Source organism: Schistocerca americana, chromosome 1 (assembly GCF_021461395.2).
Source record: "Schistocerca americana isolate TAMUIC-IGC-003095 chromosome 1, iqSchAmer2.1, whole genome shotgun sequence".
Lineage (NCBI taxonomy): Eukaryota > Metazoa > Arthropoda > Insecta > Orthoptera > Acrididae > Schistocerca > Schistocerca americana.
In genome coordinates this window covers 726,860,746-726,879,583 of record NC_060119.1, presented here as the reverse complement: position 1 = coordinate 726,879,583, position 18,838 = coordinate 726,860,746, and the positions used below count along the sequence as shown (strand labels likewise).

At 39.6% G+C, this 18,838-nt stretch overlaps 1 protein-coding gene across 2 annotated transcripts in view; it reads left to right on the top strand.

The window, feature by feature from the left end:
- LOC124610508 (SWI/SNF complex subunit SMARCC2) overlaps positions 1 to 18,838 on the top strand; it is a 95,665-nt gene that overhangs the window by 17,522 nt on the left and 59,305 nt on the right. For both annotated transcript variants that reach the window (XM_047140165.1, XM_047140164.1), the window contains exons 2-5: positions 6,533 to 6,652; positions 6,742 to 6,846; positions 12,405 to 12,573; positions 16,127 to 16,326. In XM_047140165.1, the coding sequence (XP_046996121.1) occupies positions 6,533 to 6,652; positions 6,742 to 6,846; positions 12,405 to 12,573; positions 16,127 to 16,326 (594 nt within the window). The remainder of the gene's footprint in view (positions 1 to 6,532; positions 6,653 to 6,741; positions 6,847 to 12,404; positions 12,574 to 16,126; positions 16,327 to 18,838) is intronic.

Sequence of the window (18,838 nt, the reverse complement as noted above, 5' to 3'; positions counted from 1 at the left end):
ATGCACTGTTGGTTCTGCCTTATGATTTTAACAAGATACCATTTATTTACATAGTTATATACTTCAATGTAACTTTCTTCCATATTAGCATGTGTGAGGCAGTTAGTTTTTGACTATTAATATCTTCATCAACAGCTACATCTGCCTCTTCAAACCACCTTGAGGTGCTTGTCCCAGGGTACATCCCACTGTACCAGTTATTAGAATTTCTTCCTGTTCCATTCATCTATGGAGTGCGGGAAGAATGATTGTTTGAATGGCTCTGTGCGTGCAGTAATTGTTCTAATCTTATCCTCACAATCCTTGTGTGAGCAATAAGTAGGGGATTGTAGTATATTCCTAGAGTAATCATTTAAAGCCAGTTCTTGAAACTTTTTAATAGGTTTTCTTGGGATAGTGTAGGTCTATCTTCAAGAGTCTTCCAGTTCACTTCCTTCAGTATCTCTGTGACATTCTCCCATGGATTAAACAAACCCGTGACCATTCTGTATAAGTTCAGTATTCCCTATCAGTCCTATCTGGTACAGATCCGAGACACTTGAGTAATATTGTAGAAACAGTCGCACTAGTGATTTATAAGATGATTGCACTTCCCCAGTATTCTACCAATAAACTGAAGTCTACCGCCTGCCTTACCCATGACTGAACCTACGTGATCATTCCATTTCATATCCCTACAAAGTGCTACACCCAGGCGTTTGTATAGCCATAGGATACTCCATTTTTTCATATACACTCCTGGAAATTGAAATAAGAACACCGTGAATTCATTGTCCCAGGAAGGGGAAACTTTATTGACACATTCCTGGGGTCAGATACATCACATGATCACACTGACAGAACCACAGGCACATAGACACAGGCAACAGAGCATGCACAATGTCGGCACTAGTACAGTGTATATCCACCTTTCGCAGCAATGCAGGCTGCTATTCTCCCATGGAGACGATCGTAGAGATGCTGGATGTAGTCCTGTGGAACGGCTTGCCATGCCATTTCCACCTGGCGCCTCAGTTGGACCAGCGTTCGTGCTGGACGTGCAGACCGCGTGAGACGACGCTTCACCCAGTCCCAAACATGCTCAATGGGGGACAGATCCGGAGATCTTGCTGGCCAGGGTAGTTGACTTACACCTTCTAGAGCACGTTTGGTGGCACGGGATACATGCGGACGTGCATTGTCCTGTTGTAACAGCAAGTTCCCTTGCCGGTCTAGGAATGGTAGAACGACGGGTTCGATGACGGTTTGGATGTACCGTGCACTATTCAGTGTCCCCTCGACGATCACCAGTGGTGTACGGCCAGTGTAGGAGATCGCTCCCCACACCATGATGCCGGGTGTTGGCCCTGTGTGCCTCGGTTGTATGCAGTCCTGATTGTGGCGCTCACCTGCACGGCGCCAAACACGCATACGACCATCTTTGGCACCAAGGCAGAAGCGACTCTCATCGCTGAAGACGACACGTCTCCATTCGTCCCTCCATTCACGCCTGTCGCGACACCACTGGAGGCGGGCTGCACGATGTTGGGGCGTGAGCGGAAGACGGCCTAACGGTGTGCGGGACCGTAGCCCAGCTTCATGGAGACGGTTGCGAATGGTCCTCGCCGATACCCCAGGAGCAACAGTGTCCCTAATTTGCTGGGAAGTGGCGGTGCGGTCCCCTACGGCACTGCGTAGGATCCTACGGTCTTGGCGTGCATCCGTGCGTCGCTGCGGTCCGGTCCCAGGTCGACGGGCACGTGCACCTTCCGCCGACCACTGGCGACAACATCGATGTACTGTGGAGACCTCACGCCCCACGTGTTGAGCAATTCGGCGGTACGTCCACCCGGCCTCCCGCATGCCCACTATACGCCCTCGCTCAAAGTCCGTCAACTGCACATACGGTTCACGTCCACGCTGTCGCGGCATGCTACCAGTGTTAAAGACTGCGATGGAGCTCCGTATGCCACGGCAAACTGGCTGACACTGACGGCGGCGGTGCAAAAATGCTGCGCAGCTAGCGCCATTCGACGGCCAACACCGCGGTTCCTGGTGTGTCCGCTGTGCCGTGCGTGTGATCATTGCTTGTACAGCCCTCTCGCAGTGTCCGGAGCAAGTATGGTGGGTCTGACACACCGGTGTCAATGTGTTCTTTTTTCCATTTCCAGGAGTGTATATCTGAACTTTTAGAGCTAGTTGCCAATATCTGCACCACATTGAAATCTTATCAAGGCCTGACGGAATTCTTATGCAGCTTCTTTCTGGCAGTACTTCATTACAGATAACTGCATCATCAGCAGAAATCCTGATTTTAGGGTGTTAATATTGTCTGCAAGGTCATTAATATGCAACTTTAACAGAAAGGATCCCGACAGACTTCCTTGGGGCACACTCAAAGTTACTTCTGCACCTATGGCTATGACTCTCCATCCAAGATAACTGTGTCCTCCTTAACAAAACATCCTCAATCAAGTCACAAATTTCACTTGATATCCCAAATGACTGTACTTTTGACAATAAATGTAAGTGTGCTACTGAATCAAATGCTTTTTGGAAGTCAAGAAATACTGCATCTACCTGGTTGCTTTTATACAAAGCTTTCAGTATGCCATGTGAGAAAAGTACAAATTGGGTTTCATGTGATCAATGTTTTCAAAATCCATGCTGGTTCGCAGTGAGGAGGTCATTCTGTTCGAGATAGCTCATTATGTTTGAGCTCAGAATATGTCCTAAGTTTCTACAACAAATCTATGTCAAGAATATTGGATGATAGTTATGTTCAGCCCAATTTGCCAGGTCCTTAGCCTAGTTTTTGACTCCAGGGACAAGGGATCATTTAAATCGGCAGCCTGGAACAAGGATTCCAACCCTGACCTATGTTTTGTAACATAGGACTCCCAGGGACAATCTTTATGTACAGTAAGGACAGTCCTTGGAGGTTTCCCAAAAAGCCAACTCTGGCCAGTAATTCTAGACGTAGGAATTCAAATTCCTGTAATCACATCAATGCCTAGACCAAGAATGAACTTCAGTAAAGCAGACTGGACTAAATTTTCCAAAGAACTTGATACAGTGATCAGATGGATCCCCCCAACTAAGTGAAAATTATGAAAGATTCGTCGGAGCAGTTCTAACAACAGCAAAAAAATCCATGTCTAGAGGATTCCAGAGAGAATGTATCCCAGGCTGGAGTAATGACTACGAAGAACTGTATCAGTTCTATTTAACCACAAATGACAGCGGAACTGCTGCAGAACTCCTAAAACACCTTGATAAAGCTCGTAAAGAGTGCTGGGAACGAAAAACAGGAGGTTTGGATTTTAAGAGGTCAAGCAGAGAGGTGTGGAACCTCTTGATAAAACTGGGAGGAAGTCGACCACCCACCCGAAAAGATCCTGAAGTAACGCCAGACCAAAATGCAAACAGAATAAAGTCTCTCTCCTAAGCACCCCCACAGGAGCCACACTCAAGAACGGTTAATAAAAAGCTTATAAACCTGAAGCAGAAGGCACCCAATAAATCAGAGTAATCCGAAGATGAGATCACTGCAGCAATCAAAGAAATGAACAAAGTCAAAGCTCTAGGATTTGATGGGATACACCCAGAGTTCCTCATCAATTGTGGAAACAGGACTCGTAGTTTGCTTGCAAGTTTCGTCGCTAATATTATGCTATCAGGGAACATGCCAAAAGCCTTCAAAAAACAAAAATCATAGCAATACTGAAGCTGGGTAATCCAGTGACAAAAACTGCTAGCTATCGCCCAATCGCCCTCCTGAGCTGCTCCTACAAGCTTTTGGAAAGTCATTCTCAACCAAATTGCTCCAAAGACCCATGAAGTTATTCCTATTGAACAGGCAGGATTCAGACCAAAGAGAAGCTGTGCAGACCAAGTGCTCAGCTTAACTACACATGTAGAAGCTGGATTCCAACGTCACCTTAAAATGTCAGGACTCTTGTACAAACTCGCCAGTATCATACACTGCCAAATCACAATCAGGCTCATAAACAACATGCTATTTGAGAGATGCTACCAAGTAGTCCTTGGCAACCAACTAGGCAGACAGAAGAAACTTAATAATGGTCTTCCTCAAGGCTCAGTTTTGGTGCCAATCCTGTTCAGCTTGTATACATCTGACCTCCTTGAAACAGAATCAAGGAAGTAGATCTATGCAGACGATGTGGCCTTGGCCACCCAGCTGATGAGGAGATCCTATGCACAGATCAGCACAATAGACAAATACTTCATAAAGTGGAGACTGATACCAAATCCAATGAAGACTGAAGTCAGCTGCTTTCACCTTAACAACAGAATGTCCAATGTGAAGTTGAATGTCACCTTTAATGGTCAGGTTCTTCACCACCAAGACTCTCCAAAATATCTAGGAGTGACGCTTGATAGAACCCTCTCTTACAGGAAGCACATAGAAAACACCACAGCAAAGCTGAGATCACGCAATAACATCATACAGAATCTGAGAGCTACAACACTGCGATACGCTGCCCTAGGGCTGGTCTATTCTGTTGCCAAATACTGTGCCCCAGTGTGCCTCAATAGCACACGTGTGAGAAAACTTGACCTGGAGCTAAACGCAGCAATGAGGACAATAACAGGCTGCATCAAATCTAGTCCTCTATACTGGTTACCGCCTCTAAGTAGCATTGCGCTACCAGACCTCTGAAGAAAGAGTGCCCTCCTCAAGGAATACCAAAAATTACTTAAAATCCCCAAGCTTCCAATGCACTCTGACGTTCCTGCACTCCAAATGAACTGATTAAAATCTAGGCAGCCATCTGTCCTACTGGCAGAATCGCTACAGGCAGCTACTTTCGGTATCAACAAAAAGTGGACAGAAATGTGGAACATTATTGCCCATGAGGAACATCAGACCGTCCAAAGACCCAACACAAGACCAGCCGGTATGGAGCTAACTCGATGTGCCTGGAAAACAATTAATCGGATCCGCACACTAGCTAGTCACTCTGTATATGTAATGCCATACACTAAATAAATAAATAAATGGATGATAGTTTTGTGGATCACTTCTACTGCCCTTCTTTTAGACAGGTGTGAACTGTGCCTTTTTCCAAGAACTGGGCGTGGTTTTTCATTTGAGGGATCTGTGATTGACTATAGTTAAAAGAGAGGCTAACCCAGCTGCAAATTCAGTATAGAATCTGACAGAGATTCCATCGGGGCCTGGACTTTTGTTCAGTTTTAATGATTTCAGCTGTTTCTCGACACCACTAACACTGATGCTTACTTCTTTCATCTTTCCGGTGGTATGAGGATTAAATTGGGGCAATTCTCCTTGGTTTTATTTTGTGAAGGAACGTTTGAAAATGGAGTTAAGCACTTCAGCTTTTGTTTTACCACTCTCAGTTTTAGTTCCTGTCTGCTTAGGTAGGGACTGTACCTTAACTTTGGTGCTGCTGACAGCTTTTACATACAACCAGAATTTCTCGGGGTTCTGTGGCCAAACATGTTACATTCAGCAGCTCTCTATCTATAGCTCATGCTTTATTTTTCACCTATCATGAAGTAATCTCTGTTTCTTTAGAAGATTCTTTACAGGTACTGTATACCATGGAGGTTCCCTTCCTTTATGAACTACTCTTCTGGTTACATATCTATCCTGTGCATGGTCAACTATTCTTTTAAACTTGAGGCAGAGGCCCTTTACATGCTCCTGCCTTGTATTAAAAGTTTCAAGTTCCTCATTGAGATACGATACTACTGATTTTTTTATCTGGTTTACTGAGCGCACATATCTTTCTGCTTGGTTTAGTTGTCCTTCGTTCCGTAGTAATCATTGTTGCCACATCCGCATCGTGGTCACTGATACCACTTTCAATGTGGGCATACTCAAAGAGGTCAAGTCTATTTGTTGCCATCAGATGCAATATATTTCCATCATGAGTTCTCGGAAGTTTTCTGAGAAGGTATTTAGTAATGTTTCACAGGATGTCTTATCATGCCCACCATTAACAAAACTGTAATTTTCCCAGTTAACTGTTGGATGATTAAAGTGCCCACCGATGATTACAGTGTGATCGGGGAACATATGTACAAGTGAACTGTGGTTTCCCCTCAAGTTCTCAGTTACATCAGGAGATGAGTCTGGTGGGTAATAGAAGGATCCAATTATTTTATGCCCAACCCTGATACTGAGTCTTGCCCTAACAGTCTCACATACAGCTTCAGTTTCTATCTTGGTGGATTTGAGTTTCTTGCCTACTGCAACAAATGATATGCTGGCAGTTGTTAGGGCAGTATACATGATGGTAACTTGGATGTATTAAGGCTTGTTTACTTTTATTGTTACCATTTATTATCTGCCATAACAACTGTGATTATAGCTTACTAATTTTGTTTATTATATCCTCTGTCAAATTTCTGATAGCTTAGAGGAATTGTTTAAAGGCATATATTTTTAATCTTATCTTGCAGCTGCTTGAAAGTTAATGGGTAATATTCTAGTTAGGAATTTTTTCTGTATTTGTTGCATATTGGCCTATATTACTTTCTATTTGTAATTTTTTTTGTGCAGTATATTCAGACAGATCCACCAACAAATAAAGGCCTAGCAGCCCTTGTTATTCAGCTTATCCAATTCCAGGAGGACAATCTTGGCAAAAATGTCAGCAAACCTCCACTTACTAGACTTCCAGTAAGTAAACTAAAAAATATATTTTTTGTACGTGTATGACTTGTCATTTTCAGAGTTCATTTTATTAAATAACCAATTTCATTTCACAGATGCGATGTTTCTTGGATTTCAAGCCTGGAGGAGCACTATGTCACATCTTGGCCACAGTTTACAAATTCAAAAGTGACCAAGGTTGGAGACGATTTGATTTTCAGGTATTTTTTCTTGGTTCATATGTTCTAGAACTTGTAGCGCAAATGTATTAATTTTGGATGGAAGAGTCTTGCTATTGTAATTGTGTCAAGTTATGAGTTAAAACACCAATAACCATTTGGCTCAACCTAAAGAAGAAGATGAAAATTATTCTAGGAATATTAGTGTGCAAGATGTGTATCAATATTGTGAGAATAAGTGAATTGTTTATGTGTGTGTAACACTGTTAAGGGCTTAAGGTATGGTACAAAGTGTGAAATTTATAAACAGTGTACAAAGATTTTGTGTCTATAGTTGGTAGCTTGATTCCATGTGTTTTGACATGCTCCAGATGACTGCAGTTGTGGTTCTTTTGTGTAAAAGTGATGTAAATTTCAAATCCTGACCCTTAAAAATACCAGGTTATGCTCAGTTTTTGTTGACATCATTGGTGTTGGGATACTGATCACTTTCAGCATGAGGAGGAGTGCAAATGAAAGGTGTCCTCTTGTTTCTCTTGCACTTCCAAGTCAGTTTTTTGTCGTTCTCTATCTCTAAATAGACAGCACACTGTAAATTGAGGAACAACGTTAGAATGGTGTAAGGAGTGAAAATATTTTGGGTAATTACAAAATGCACAATTACGCCCTTGCTTGGCTCTGTAAAAGATCCCTTAGGACTAAGAACACTTGGCGTGTATGGTATCATTTATGAATGTGGCCACCCAACTCAGTTACAAAGGCAAATTAGCTATAGCCAAGCATAGCACCTGCAAGGTGCACTCATTCAATTTCGAAAACACAAAAGTGCTATTTTGCAGCAGGGGTTTGTGGGAAGCAATAGAGTACATGAACATCTTGTTGACAGAGACGGTGGCTTCCATCTTGTCTCCATTTGGGATGATGTGTTATCAAAAATTTCCCAGAAGTATTCCCTGATTCAAATGCCAGCAATGGATAGATGGCCCTTGGGTTTGGCGTGTGGCTACTCCCCCACCATCTCTACCTGCACAACCTGGGATTTTCCTTCTGAGTGCATGTTATTTGCCCACCTGGTGCGGTTCTGGAATGCGAATGGTGTGATCTGAAAAAGATAATTAGTAGCATCTGTTATAAGTCAAACACTTCACCAGAAGATGTCAAGTAAGAAACTTGTAGAAACATTACCCCAAAATGAAGATATTACTCAGCTGATTTTGTGAGAAAGACTTGTCAGCACGATTGGGTGAAAGCCAGCATTCCCATGTAAAATGAGCAAATCACTTATAGTTCAAGTAAGTAGGGAGCAGTGGCTAAGGACTAGTCACTGTCTGATACCTACCAATATTAACTATGAACTTGCTTTTGATATTTATTCGCTGTAAACCTTTCTTTGCCTGTAACTTCTAGTACTAAATAATTTTGTATTTTTATCTGTCCACATATCTTTAATATCCTTTTCTAACAACATCATATTTTAAATGCCGCCAATTTATCCTACTCATTTTTCCACATGACTCATAATTTCCATTCACAAAATGGCGTGATTCATGTATACAGTTTTGGAAAATAACTCCTCAGTTTTGTGCCAATGTTTGATGATGAGAGTAAAACATTTTTACAGGAGAAAGCATTCTTCTTCAGATGGCTTTCTTGCTATGTTCACGATATGTCATTTTACTAAATACTGTGCTGTATCAGACTCATTTCATTTTTTTCTGTTTTTTCAACTGTGTTTTTAACATGATGATTTCACCCTCAAACTTACCACATTCACCCCGAAGTTTGACCTTGAGCTACTGTGACACTTGCACTAACTCCACTCTGTTCAGAAAACTTGACTGTGATGCCATAAATGTGCAACTGTGCCCCAAGGACATCTTTATGCCCTTCTGTCTCTCCACCTGAAAAACTTAGCCGTCATCCCCCAATAATGGGTGAGGTGTTGAACTCAGTAGAATGGTGAGACATTAGTATCATGCACTACAGATCTTGGCAAATGATTTTCTTGTAAAAGTATTACATTGTGATCCTGTATTGTAATGTGACAGAGTGATATTGTTGTCCCTTTCATTATTAACAACTACTGTGATTCCTGTAATTAATTTTTATTTGTGTAATTTGCATTACTTACAAAAAATGTTTTTAGCAACATTTTTCATCTCCTTGGGCACTTTATTACACAATTTTATTCCCCGATAGAAAATGCTGTTTTGAATTTTTTGTTTGTTTTTTCTTGGTAAATGGATGTCCAAAGTGGGTCTTGTCCCATGGATGTGTTGTAGAAATATTACTGAAAGCTAAGTAATGTTTTCACTGGTATGCACAAAAAATGGCAGATGTACTCATTTTGTACATTAAGGATACTCAACTTTTTAAACAATATTATGAGAAGGAAAGTTGCCACTCACCATATAGCAGAGATGCTGAGTCGCAGATAGGCACAACAAAAAGGTTCTCACAATTGTGAGAGTCTTTTTGTTGTGCCTATCTGCCACTCAGCATCTCTACTATATGGTGATTGGCAACTTTCCTTCTCATAATATTGTTACATTCCATCCTTGATTTTCCATTGTCAAATTTGTAAACAAATTATTACAATGAGCCCAACTACTACTACTACTACTACTAGTAGTAGTAGTTGTTGTTGTTGTTGTTGTTATATTCTGGCCCTTTTTTTTTTTTTTTTTTGCAGTACAAAAACTGTCCATGCGTTCTTTGTCTTCAATCCTTAGAAAAGAATCCCATAGCTACTAATTGAGCGTACATAGCAATAGTATGTCTCCACAAGGTAGTGCCTGCTATAAAGTGATGATAGTATCCTAAGTGCAGAACATGCTGATTACATTCTTTTTGCTGGTATCTTTGTGTGTTCATTCCATGTTCCATGTTAACTGACAATCAATATTCATCCCTTAAAAACTTTTTGTTTTTACTACATATTGGCCAATGGTAAACATCTTCAATCATCTTATAAAGCCTGTAAAGTCATTGATATATATTAAGAACAGAATTGGATACAGAACATTACCCAGAGGAACATCCATGTTTATATGTTTCTTCTCTGACACTTGTTTTATTAAAAAAAAAAATCAGCAGCAGATGTGTGAAATATCTATAATACTTGCACCCCATTTTTATGATGAGACTGTAACTATCAGTTTGCTACTCTCCTTACACTTAGTGTTTCTAGCTTGTTTAGCCATATTTTATGGTCAACTATCTCAAAAGCTTTGGACAAGTCTACAAGTATGTCTGTAACACAGTCATCCTTGTCAAGAGCTTCAAGTACCACTTTTGTGAACTCTGTAATGGCCATGCCTACCACTTTGGAAACTGAACTGTATTTCATTAAAAGGTGGAATGTTTCCCTCTATTATATTCATTAAAAGGTTGTATTTATTCATTATTTTGTCTTTCACGATTGTTTCACTTATTTTTGAAGATGCGGACATTAGTGAAAACCTGTAGTTTTCAGTTCTCTCCAAGTTTTCTTTCTTAGTAATGCCACAACTCGTGCATGCTTCAGATGCTGTGGAAAAATATCTGAACTAAAAGACTCATGTATTGGGCCTACATTTGTTAATGGGGCTTGTGTGCTGACTATGCATGCCTTTGGAACAGAGACTGGAACCTCGTCTATGCCTGCTGACTTCTTATTTTTGAATTTCTGTATTGTCTTTATGATTTCACTTTCCTTTGTGGGAAACAGCGTTACGATTCCTGCTGGGTAAGTCAATGTGGGTGCTACAGGAGTTCCTTGAATATTTTCTTGCAACTTCTCTCCGGCCACTGTGGCCAAGCGGTTCTAGGTTCTTCAGTCCAGAAGCGCTGTGCTGCTACGGTCACAGGTTCGAATCCTGCCTTGGGCATGGATGTGTGTGATGTCCTTAGGTTAGTTAGGGGACTGATGACCTCAGATGTTAAGTCTCGTAGTGCTTAGAGCCATTTGAACCATTTTGCAACTTCTCTGCAATACCAGAGAAATAGTCATTTACAGATTTTCTGTTATTTACCACCATCTGTGTTTTGTATGTTGTTATACTTTGTGTACCTTTGCCAGTTTCCTGTTTTATGACATACAATTCTAATTTGCTTTTGTTTTCTGCATTATACATTATTTTATCGTTGAATGTTTTTTCCGCAAGCAGTACCCTCCCAGAATATTTTTTTTTATACCTGTGACGGTAGTGTAGGAGGTATGTATTAGTGTAGTGCTTTTGTAAAGAACTGAGAAACTTAAGTGTTTGAGAGAATTTTCTTATAGCCATAGTTCTCCATCTATTTTCCTTGGCTGCTGCTGTTGAAGTGACTCCTTTTGGGAGTGTCTTCTCAAAAATTAATGCAAACGGTTTGCAGATTTTAGAGAACTTAGTATTTACATTGTTTTTTCATACCCCTTTCATCCCAAATTTTATTTTGCAATGACCAAGAAAAAAGTACGTATCTTATATTCTGATTAGGTCCTTTTGCAGGCTTGTAGTTCTGTAGCTTTTCACTAAGCGTGTTTTTAGCTTTATTATGTGTCAGTAATGACCAGAAAAACCAAAGTCTCTTATTTATACTTTACAATTTTCCCTGTCAATATTTCTAAGTAGGTGGTCTAAGTCTGATTCTGAACTTAATGATACCTTAGTAGCAATGTTTACCATATGTGCCAAGCCAAAAATATTTAGAATGTTTAGAGCATTATTACTAATTTCACCAACACCTGTGTAAATATTCATGTCTCCACATACAAGTTTTGGCCTCTTTGCAGGACTTCAGTTAATTTGTCGAAAAGACTGTCCACATTACCACTTGGGGAACAGCACAGATTTTAAAATTTTGTGATTTGTTCAGACTCAAGCCTGAACTTCCCATATTCTCTTTTAGCTGAGTGATCAATCAGCCACATGTATCCTTGAAGTATTATACTTACTTCCCCAATAATTTATAAAAAGTTTGAAGAATTGACATAATCAGAATCCCCTACAGTACTCATAAGTGCAAATTTTTGTGGAATTTTTTGTATATGTTGTAGCAGAAACTTCTAAAGTTTGACCATGTTACAGTAATTACATTTATCTCTCACTGTTTTAGTGTGAGCACTAAAGACCTAAGTATCAAGCACCCAAAAACTCTTTTGATCATCATATTTGTGTGATTGAAAGGAAGAACAGAAATGTGTACATGATTCTACATTGCTTAGAAGTTGTCTAAATATTGTGGTCATGTGTTTAGAAGAAAATATTTGATTGAGCAGAGAATAAGCGCATCAGCCTCGACTATTAAAATAGCCTTGGGGATCTACCTGTTGTATTAAATGGACAGATTTTCCCAACTACAGATCTTTCATTATCCTCTTTTAGTGTATCCATATGCGAGAGATGGGGTGCCAATATTGCTCACCATTCAAAGGCAGATAATAAGTATGAGGATGACACCTCCCATTTAGAAGCCATGAAACAAAATATTTTGATACTACATAACAATTAGTGGAAAACAGAATTGGTGTGTGTGTGTGTGTGTGTGTGTGTGTGTGTGTGTGTGTGTTGTTCAGTCAAGAGAAACAATCAAATATTTATCTAATGTTCTTAATATTAATTTATTTTCTATTTCAGTCTCCTTCTCGTATGGACAGGAATGTCGAAATGTTCATGAATGTGGAGAAAGTGCTGATACAGAACAAATGCTTGACAATGCCAATTGTTTATGTCAGATCAGATGTTGATAAAGCTCTCCAGGGAAAAATTAAAGACATTATAAAAAGACACCAGGGATCAATCACAGGTCAGGAGTCATAAAGATTTTTGTCGCTCAATCTTCTGTATAAAAAGAGAACATAGTCTGCTGTGAGGATAAGATGTTTGCAACCTCTAATTGCAAACTTGTAATCTTCACAGTGCAAGATAAATAGACAACAGGAAGTTGTGTATGATATTTTATTGTAATTTCTGATAGTTGTTTACGAAAATAGAGCCTGTAAAACCCACATTCATTTATATCACTTTTTTCAGTGGAAAGGTTGTTAAAACAAGAGCACTGTGGGTGAAATATAAAAAAATCATTAGCATTAGAGTCAAAATTGCCCAGTAAAAGCTGTATTTATATAAATATTCCACAGTTCACTCAACATGCATCTGTTCAGATTTAGAAAATTTTTATCGATTTCAGAACGTTGTAAAATATAATGTCTCTCTAACATCACAGGTATGGTGAACATCGCATTGCCACCATATGTGAAACAAGGCTTGACATATGACATTGATACACAAATTATGAATCCCCTCCCAAATACCACAAAAACAATGAACCTTGCCATGTGGAGTGGTTTGTAGGCTTTAATGATACGGGTTACATAGATTGCTGTACCAAATGTGCAACTACATTGGAGGGGTAACTGTTGAGAGGCCAGACTAACATGTGGTTCCTGGTGTGGGCTGAGCAATCTTTTCAGTAGCTGTAGGAGCAAAATAGCTGAATGACTGACAGATTTTGTCTTGTAATATTAACTAACTTGGCCTAGTTATGCTGGAACTGTGAATGGCAGAAAGTGAGGGACAATTACACCCATAATATTTCTTGTGGATATGCAGCTTTACTGTTTAGTTCAATGGTGATGGCATCCTCTCAAGTAATGTATTCCACAGGTAAAGGAGTCCATTATTTGGATCTCTATGGGGGAACTATTCAGAAGGAGGTTCTCACTGGGAAAAACAACACTGGTGACAGGACACTAAAAGATGTAAGTTGAAACCAGACATCTGGAACAGATGAAATACGTAGATTATTGGGAGACCCAGCCATGACAAAACTGTTTCATATTGTATGCAAGAAATATGAGAGAGGTGAAATGCCCATGGACTTCAAGAAGTATTTAATAATCTCGGTGACAAAGAATACTGGTAAAAACAGTTGGGGATATTACAAAACCATCCACTTAATAAGCCATGGCTGCAGAATACTGATATGAATTATTTCCAGAAGAATGGAAAAATTGATAGAAATCGACTTGGGGAAGCTGCGTGAGTTGTGGAGCAATTTATGAACACACTAGAAGAAAAGAAAACCCATGTTTATAGGATTTCTAGATTTAGCTGAAGTTTTTGGCTTCATTGGCCGCAATATATGCTTCAGAATTCTGAAGGTGCCAGACTTAAAATCTAGGGAGGGAGGTTATGCGTGGCTTGTACAGAAACCAGATTGTAATGACATTGAAGTGTATGAAAGAGAAGCAATAGCTGAGAAGGGAGTGAGACAGATCTATAATTGTTCCCCAATATTAGTCAGTCTGTATGTTCAGCAGACAGTAAAAGTAACCAATGAGGAATCTTGGTTGGAGGATAAAAGTAAAGGGGGAAGAAATAAAATCTTAGAGGTTTCCTGTAGCATTTTAATTCTGTTAGATATGGCAAAGGACGTGGAAGTTCAGTTGGATGGAATGTATAATGTTTCAAAAAGAGGTTATTAGACACCAACAAAAGTAAAACAAGAGCAGTGCCATGCTGAGGAATTTAAATTAAGAAATGAGACACGAAAATTAAAAGAGCATGATACATAGTTCAGGTAAGAATATAATAGAAACTTTTGGACTGTGGTGCTACAGGGGAAAGTTGAAGATTAAATAACTAATGAAGAATTCCTGAATAGAACTGAAGAGAAAAGAATTTTTCAGGGCACAATTTGAGTAAGAGAAGGGATTGGATGATAGGGCACATCCTGAGATGTCAAGGATTTGTCTGCTGGATAATGTAGGGAAGAGTGGGGAGATAAAAATTATGGCGGGAGACCTAGGCTTGACTATAGTAAGCACATGAGTGCATGAAGCAAGAAATGTAAGATTCATGTTTTCTAGTGAATAAATAATTAGTACTGATTTTATGTTGATTTAAGCAATTAAATTTCTGTTGTAAATTGGGACAAGAAAAAAGTACTATGTTCTGTGGACCACTTTTTGTGCCAATTGTGATATTTTTTTTGGCCAATTTCAGTGCTCTTTTTTGCCAGTTTAAATGTTACTTTCTTCCACTTGTGGTATTATTGTGAATTTTTGGTGGTATCTTCTCACAGCTTACTTTTGAAGTAGTATATGTTATTTATTTTGTGTCATTATTTTATTGTTTTAGTTTGATAGGTGTATTTTGATTTTGAATACATCAATTAATTTATTTGTATTGCTATCAACATGACGTTAATTTACGTTATTAATGTTAATCCTATTAAATATAATCAGTTATAGAAAGGTAACTCTACAGTCATACACTTGACAATTTTTCAAAACTTCAGAATTCTCTTCCGAGATATCATGTCATCACCATATCATTATATTGTGAAAGCAGATATCCAGTGTCTATATTTTGCAGTGAAGACAAACTGCCTTCATCACAACATCAGTAGGCTGATAGAGGGAAGCCAAACAGGTGCCATGTTATGATTTACATGTTTTACATATTTGGTGATTTTTGTATTTATAATTGCATACTATGCAAATATACATTGTGATTGATGGTTTGCATCATTTTTGTTGATATGCTTCACAAAACATGTCACAAAATGTGACATTAGTGACTCAAAACTGGTAATTGAAATCAGGGTATTTTTGTTTAATATTGTATCTAAAGCCATAATTGTTTATGCAGGAAATGAACTGTTATTTTAAGATTACATGCAACCCCCAGTCGCCTTAAGAAAAAAGTCAAAAACCACTTTCAACATTCAGTAAATATCAGTTAGCAATATTAGTAAACTGCTTTACGATGTTTTTATACATGTTCAGGGAAGATGCCAATTTTTGCAATAACTCGTAAAAGAAAACAGCTTATCTTACACAGTACCACTAAAAACTACTGATTTCACATTATTTTTAACATTATCATCTATGTGAAATTTTGTTGTTCCTAATTAAAAGTTGTACTAAGAAATTATTGCACTTCTATGCGATGTTAATACTGCAAACAATTTTGTACTCTTTCCAGTACAGAACTCCCACTCATGTGTAACATGTTGCACCCCTCCTCCCTCTACTCCCCCCCTCTCTCTCCCCCCCCTCCTCTCCCTCTTCCTCTTCTTCTCCCTCTCTCCCTCCCCCTTCTCCTCCACATTCTCATGCTGGTTTCCTAAATGACTTCACTCATTTTGTTACCATGGTGCTCTAAAATCCTGAAGTGTATGTTGTATATTGTGTTACTAGCCTAACCAAATATAATATTTTTAGCGGAGAAACATATTGCTTTGAAGTACATGATTGTGTAGAATGAATGTTCCTTTTTCAAAATTTGTTAAGTTATAGTGTGCCTTGAAACAAAACTGTGGTGTCTTTTAAATGTCTTATGTAATGTGTCAGATAATGAAGAAGAAGCAACACACATAATCTATCCCCCATGCGATCCATTGGAAGAAGAGTATGCACGCCCTGTTATGAAACGTGACCGATCAGTATTACTTCATTGGTACTACTTTCCTGATAGCCATGATACATGGACTAATTTGGAATTGCCTGTTGATCCACCGGACTCACCAGCACCTCATGCTGGACCATGGAGGGTAAGCTTGTGTTAACCTTTCATACCACAAACAGACAGTGGAAGCAAAGATAAAAAAAGTGACAGATAGTGTAAATATCTTTTGTGACTAGTGAACCATATCAACATATTAAATTAGTTTTGTTGTAGCTGGTAATGCTAATAGCACACAAGATACAAAATTAGTCATCCCATATGACATCATGGTAATACCATATAAAACCGTATCTAGCCTCGATAACAACCTTAATTAGATTAAGAAGAGAGCCTACAAATTTCTTCATGGTTTGTTATAATTAGCTGAAGCCACTCTTTGACGACTGGATCCCATACACCTACCTAATTGCTCTAATATTGATTGCTGAGTTTCATTAGTTTTTCCAAATAGTCCCAGAGATGTTCTAAGGGATTAAGATTGTGTGATCTAGTAGTACAGTTGATGTGCATGAGGTTGTATTGGTGTTTGTCAAACATGGAATGTACAGGGCTATTACAAATGATTGAAGCGATTTCATAAATTCACTGTAGCTCCATTCATTGACATATGGTCACGACACACTACAGATACGTAGAAAAACTCATAAAGTTTTGTTCGGCTGAAGCCGCACTTCAGGTTTCTGCCGCCAGAGCTCTCGAGAGCGCGATGAGACAAAATGGCAACAGGAGCCGAGAAAGCGTATGTCGTGCTTGAAATGCACTCACATCAGTCAGTCATAACAGTGCAACGACACTTCAGGACGAAGTTCAACAAAGATCCGCCAACTGCTAACTCCATTCGGCGATGGCATGCACAGTTTAAAGCTTCTGGATGCCTCTGTAAGGGGAAATCAGTGAGCGAAGAAACGGTTGAACGCGTGCGGGCAAGTTTCACGCGTAGCCTGCGGAAATCGACGAATAAAGGAAGCAGGGAGCTAAATGTACCACAGCCGACGGTTTGGAAAATCTTATGGAAAAGGCTAAAGCAGAAGCCTTACCGTTTACAATTGCTACAAGCCCTGACACCCGATGACAAAGTCAAACGCTTTGAATTTTCGGCGCGGTTGCAACAGCTCATGGAAGAGGATGCGTTCAGTGCAAAACTTGTTTTCATTGATGAAGCAACATTTTTTCTTAATGGTGAAGTGAACAGACACAATGTGCGAATCTGGGCGGTAGAGAATCCTCACGCATTCGTGCAGAAAATTCGCAATTCACCAAAAGTTAACGTGTTTTGTGCAATCTCACGGTTTAAAGTTTACGGCCCCTTTTTCTTCTGCGAAAAAAACATTACAGGACACGTGTATCTGGACATGCTGGAAAATTGGCTCATGCCACAACTGGAGACCGACAGCGCCGACTTCATCTTTCAACAGGATGGTGCTCCACCGCACTTCCATCATGATGTTCGGCATTTCTTAAACAGGAGATTGGAAAACCGATGGATTGATCATGGTGGAGATCATGATCAGCAATTCATGTCATGGCCTCCACGCTCTCCCGACTTAACCCCATGCGATTTCTTTCTGTGGGGTTATGTGAAAGATTCAGTGTTTAAACCTCCTCTACCAAGAAACGTGCCAGAACTGCGAGCTCGCATCAACGATGCTTTCGAACTTATTGATGGGGACATGCTGCGCCGAGTGTGGGAGGAACTTGATTATCGGCTTGATGTCTGCCGAATCAGTAAAGGGGCACATATCGAACATTTGTGAATGCCTAAAAAAACTTTTTGAGTTTTTGTATGTGTGTGCAAAGCATTGTGAAAATATCTCAAATAATAAAGTTATTGTAGAGCTGTGAAATCACTTCAATCATTTGTAGTAACCCTGTATTTGTGGTGCCTTGTGAACACGGTTGATGTCATCTTGAAAGATGATAGTGTCTACAGCCTACTCATCAGGAAAATGTAGAAGATAGGGCAACAATTGGTCACTGAGAAGATTGAAATTAGTATCCTGGTTTATGTTCATGTTAGCCTGAATGAGGAGGCCCAACTCATGCTACATAAAACTCCTCTAAAACTTTGCAAAATCACTTCGAATGTAAACTACTGGGTTGTCAGTGAACTTGACATCTTTTATAATGTGAAAAGGGGCAAAGCCCTGACCAGCCAGACCTCATTATATGCCTCCATTTAGCTAGTGTCCAATTTCTGTTATTTGGTCCATTGAAATGCAGCTTTGTGTGCCACTGTGAGTGGTGGTCTTTTGACAAGTATAACTCCAGATGTCCAATGCATAATGTTCAGTTTGAAACTGGTTGGGATGGACCTGCATTCACTGAGAGCAGCAGTTCCAGTTGGTTTTAAAACCAGCTGTCATTCCTTGTCTCCAACCCCTCTTGGTTAGGATCTTTTCATTACCATTTTTCTTACTTATATTACATGGATGTGAATGGTACACCATTCCTTGTATACAGATTGGATGGTCTGTGTTGATAATGAAAAAGTTGAGTGTTTTCATTCATGGTGTAGTTACTGCCACATCCAAACACGGTAGCTCCTTTGTGCCATTCTATGATGTCTCCATGTCGACAACCACACCATGCTAATTCCA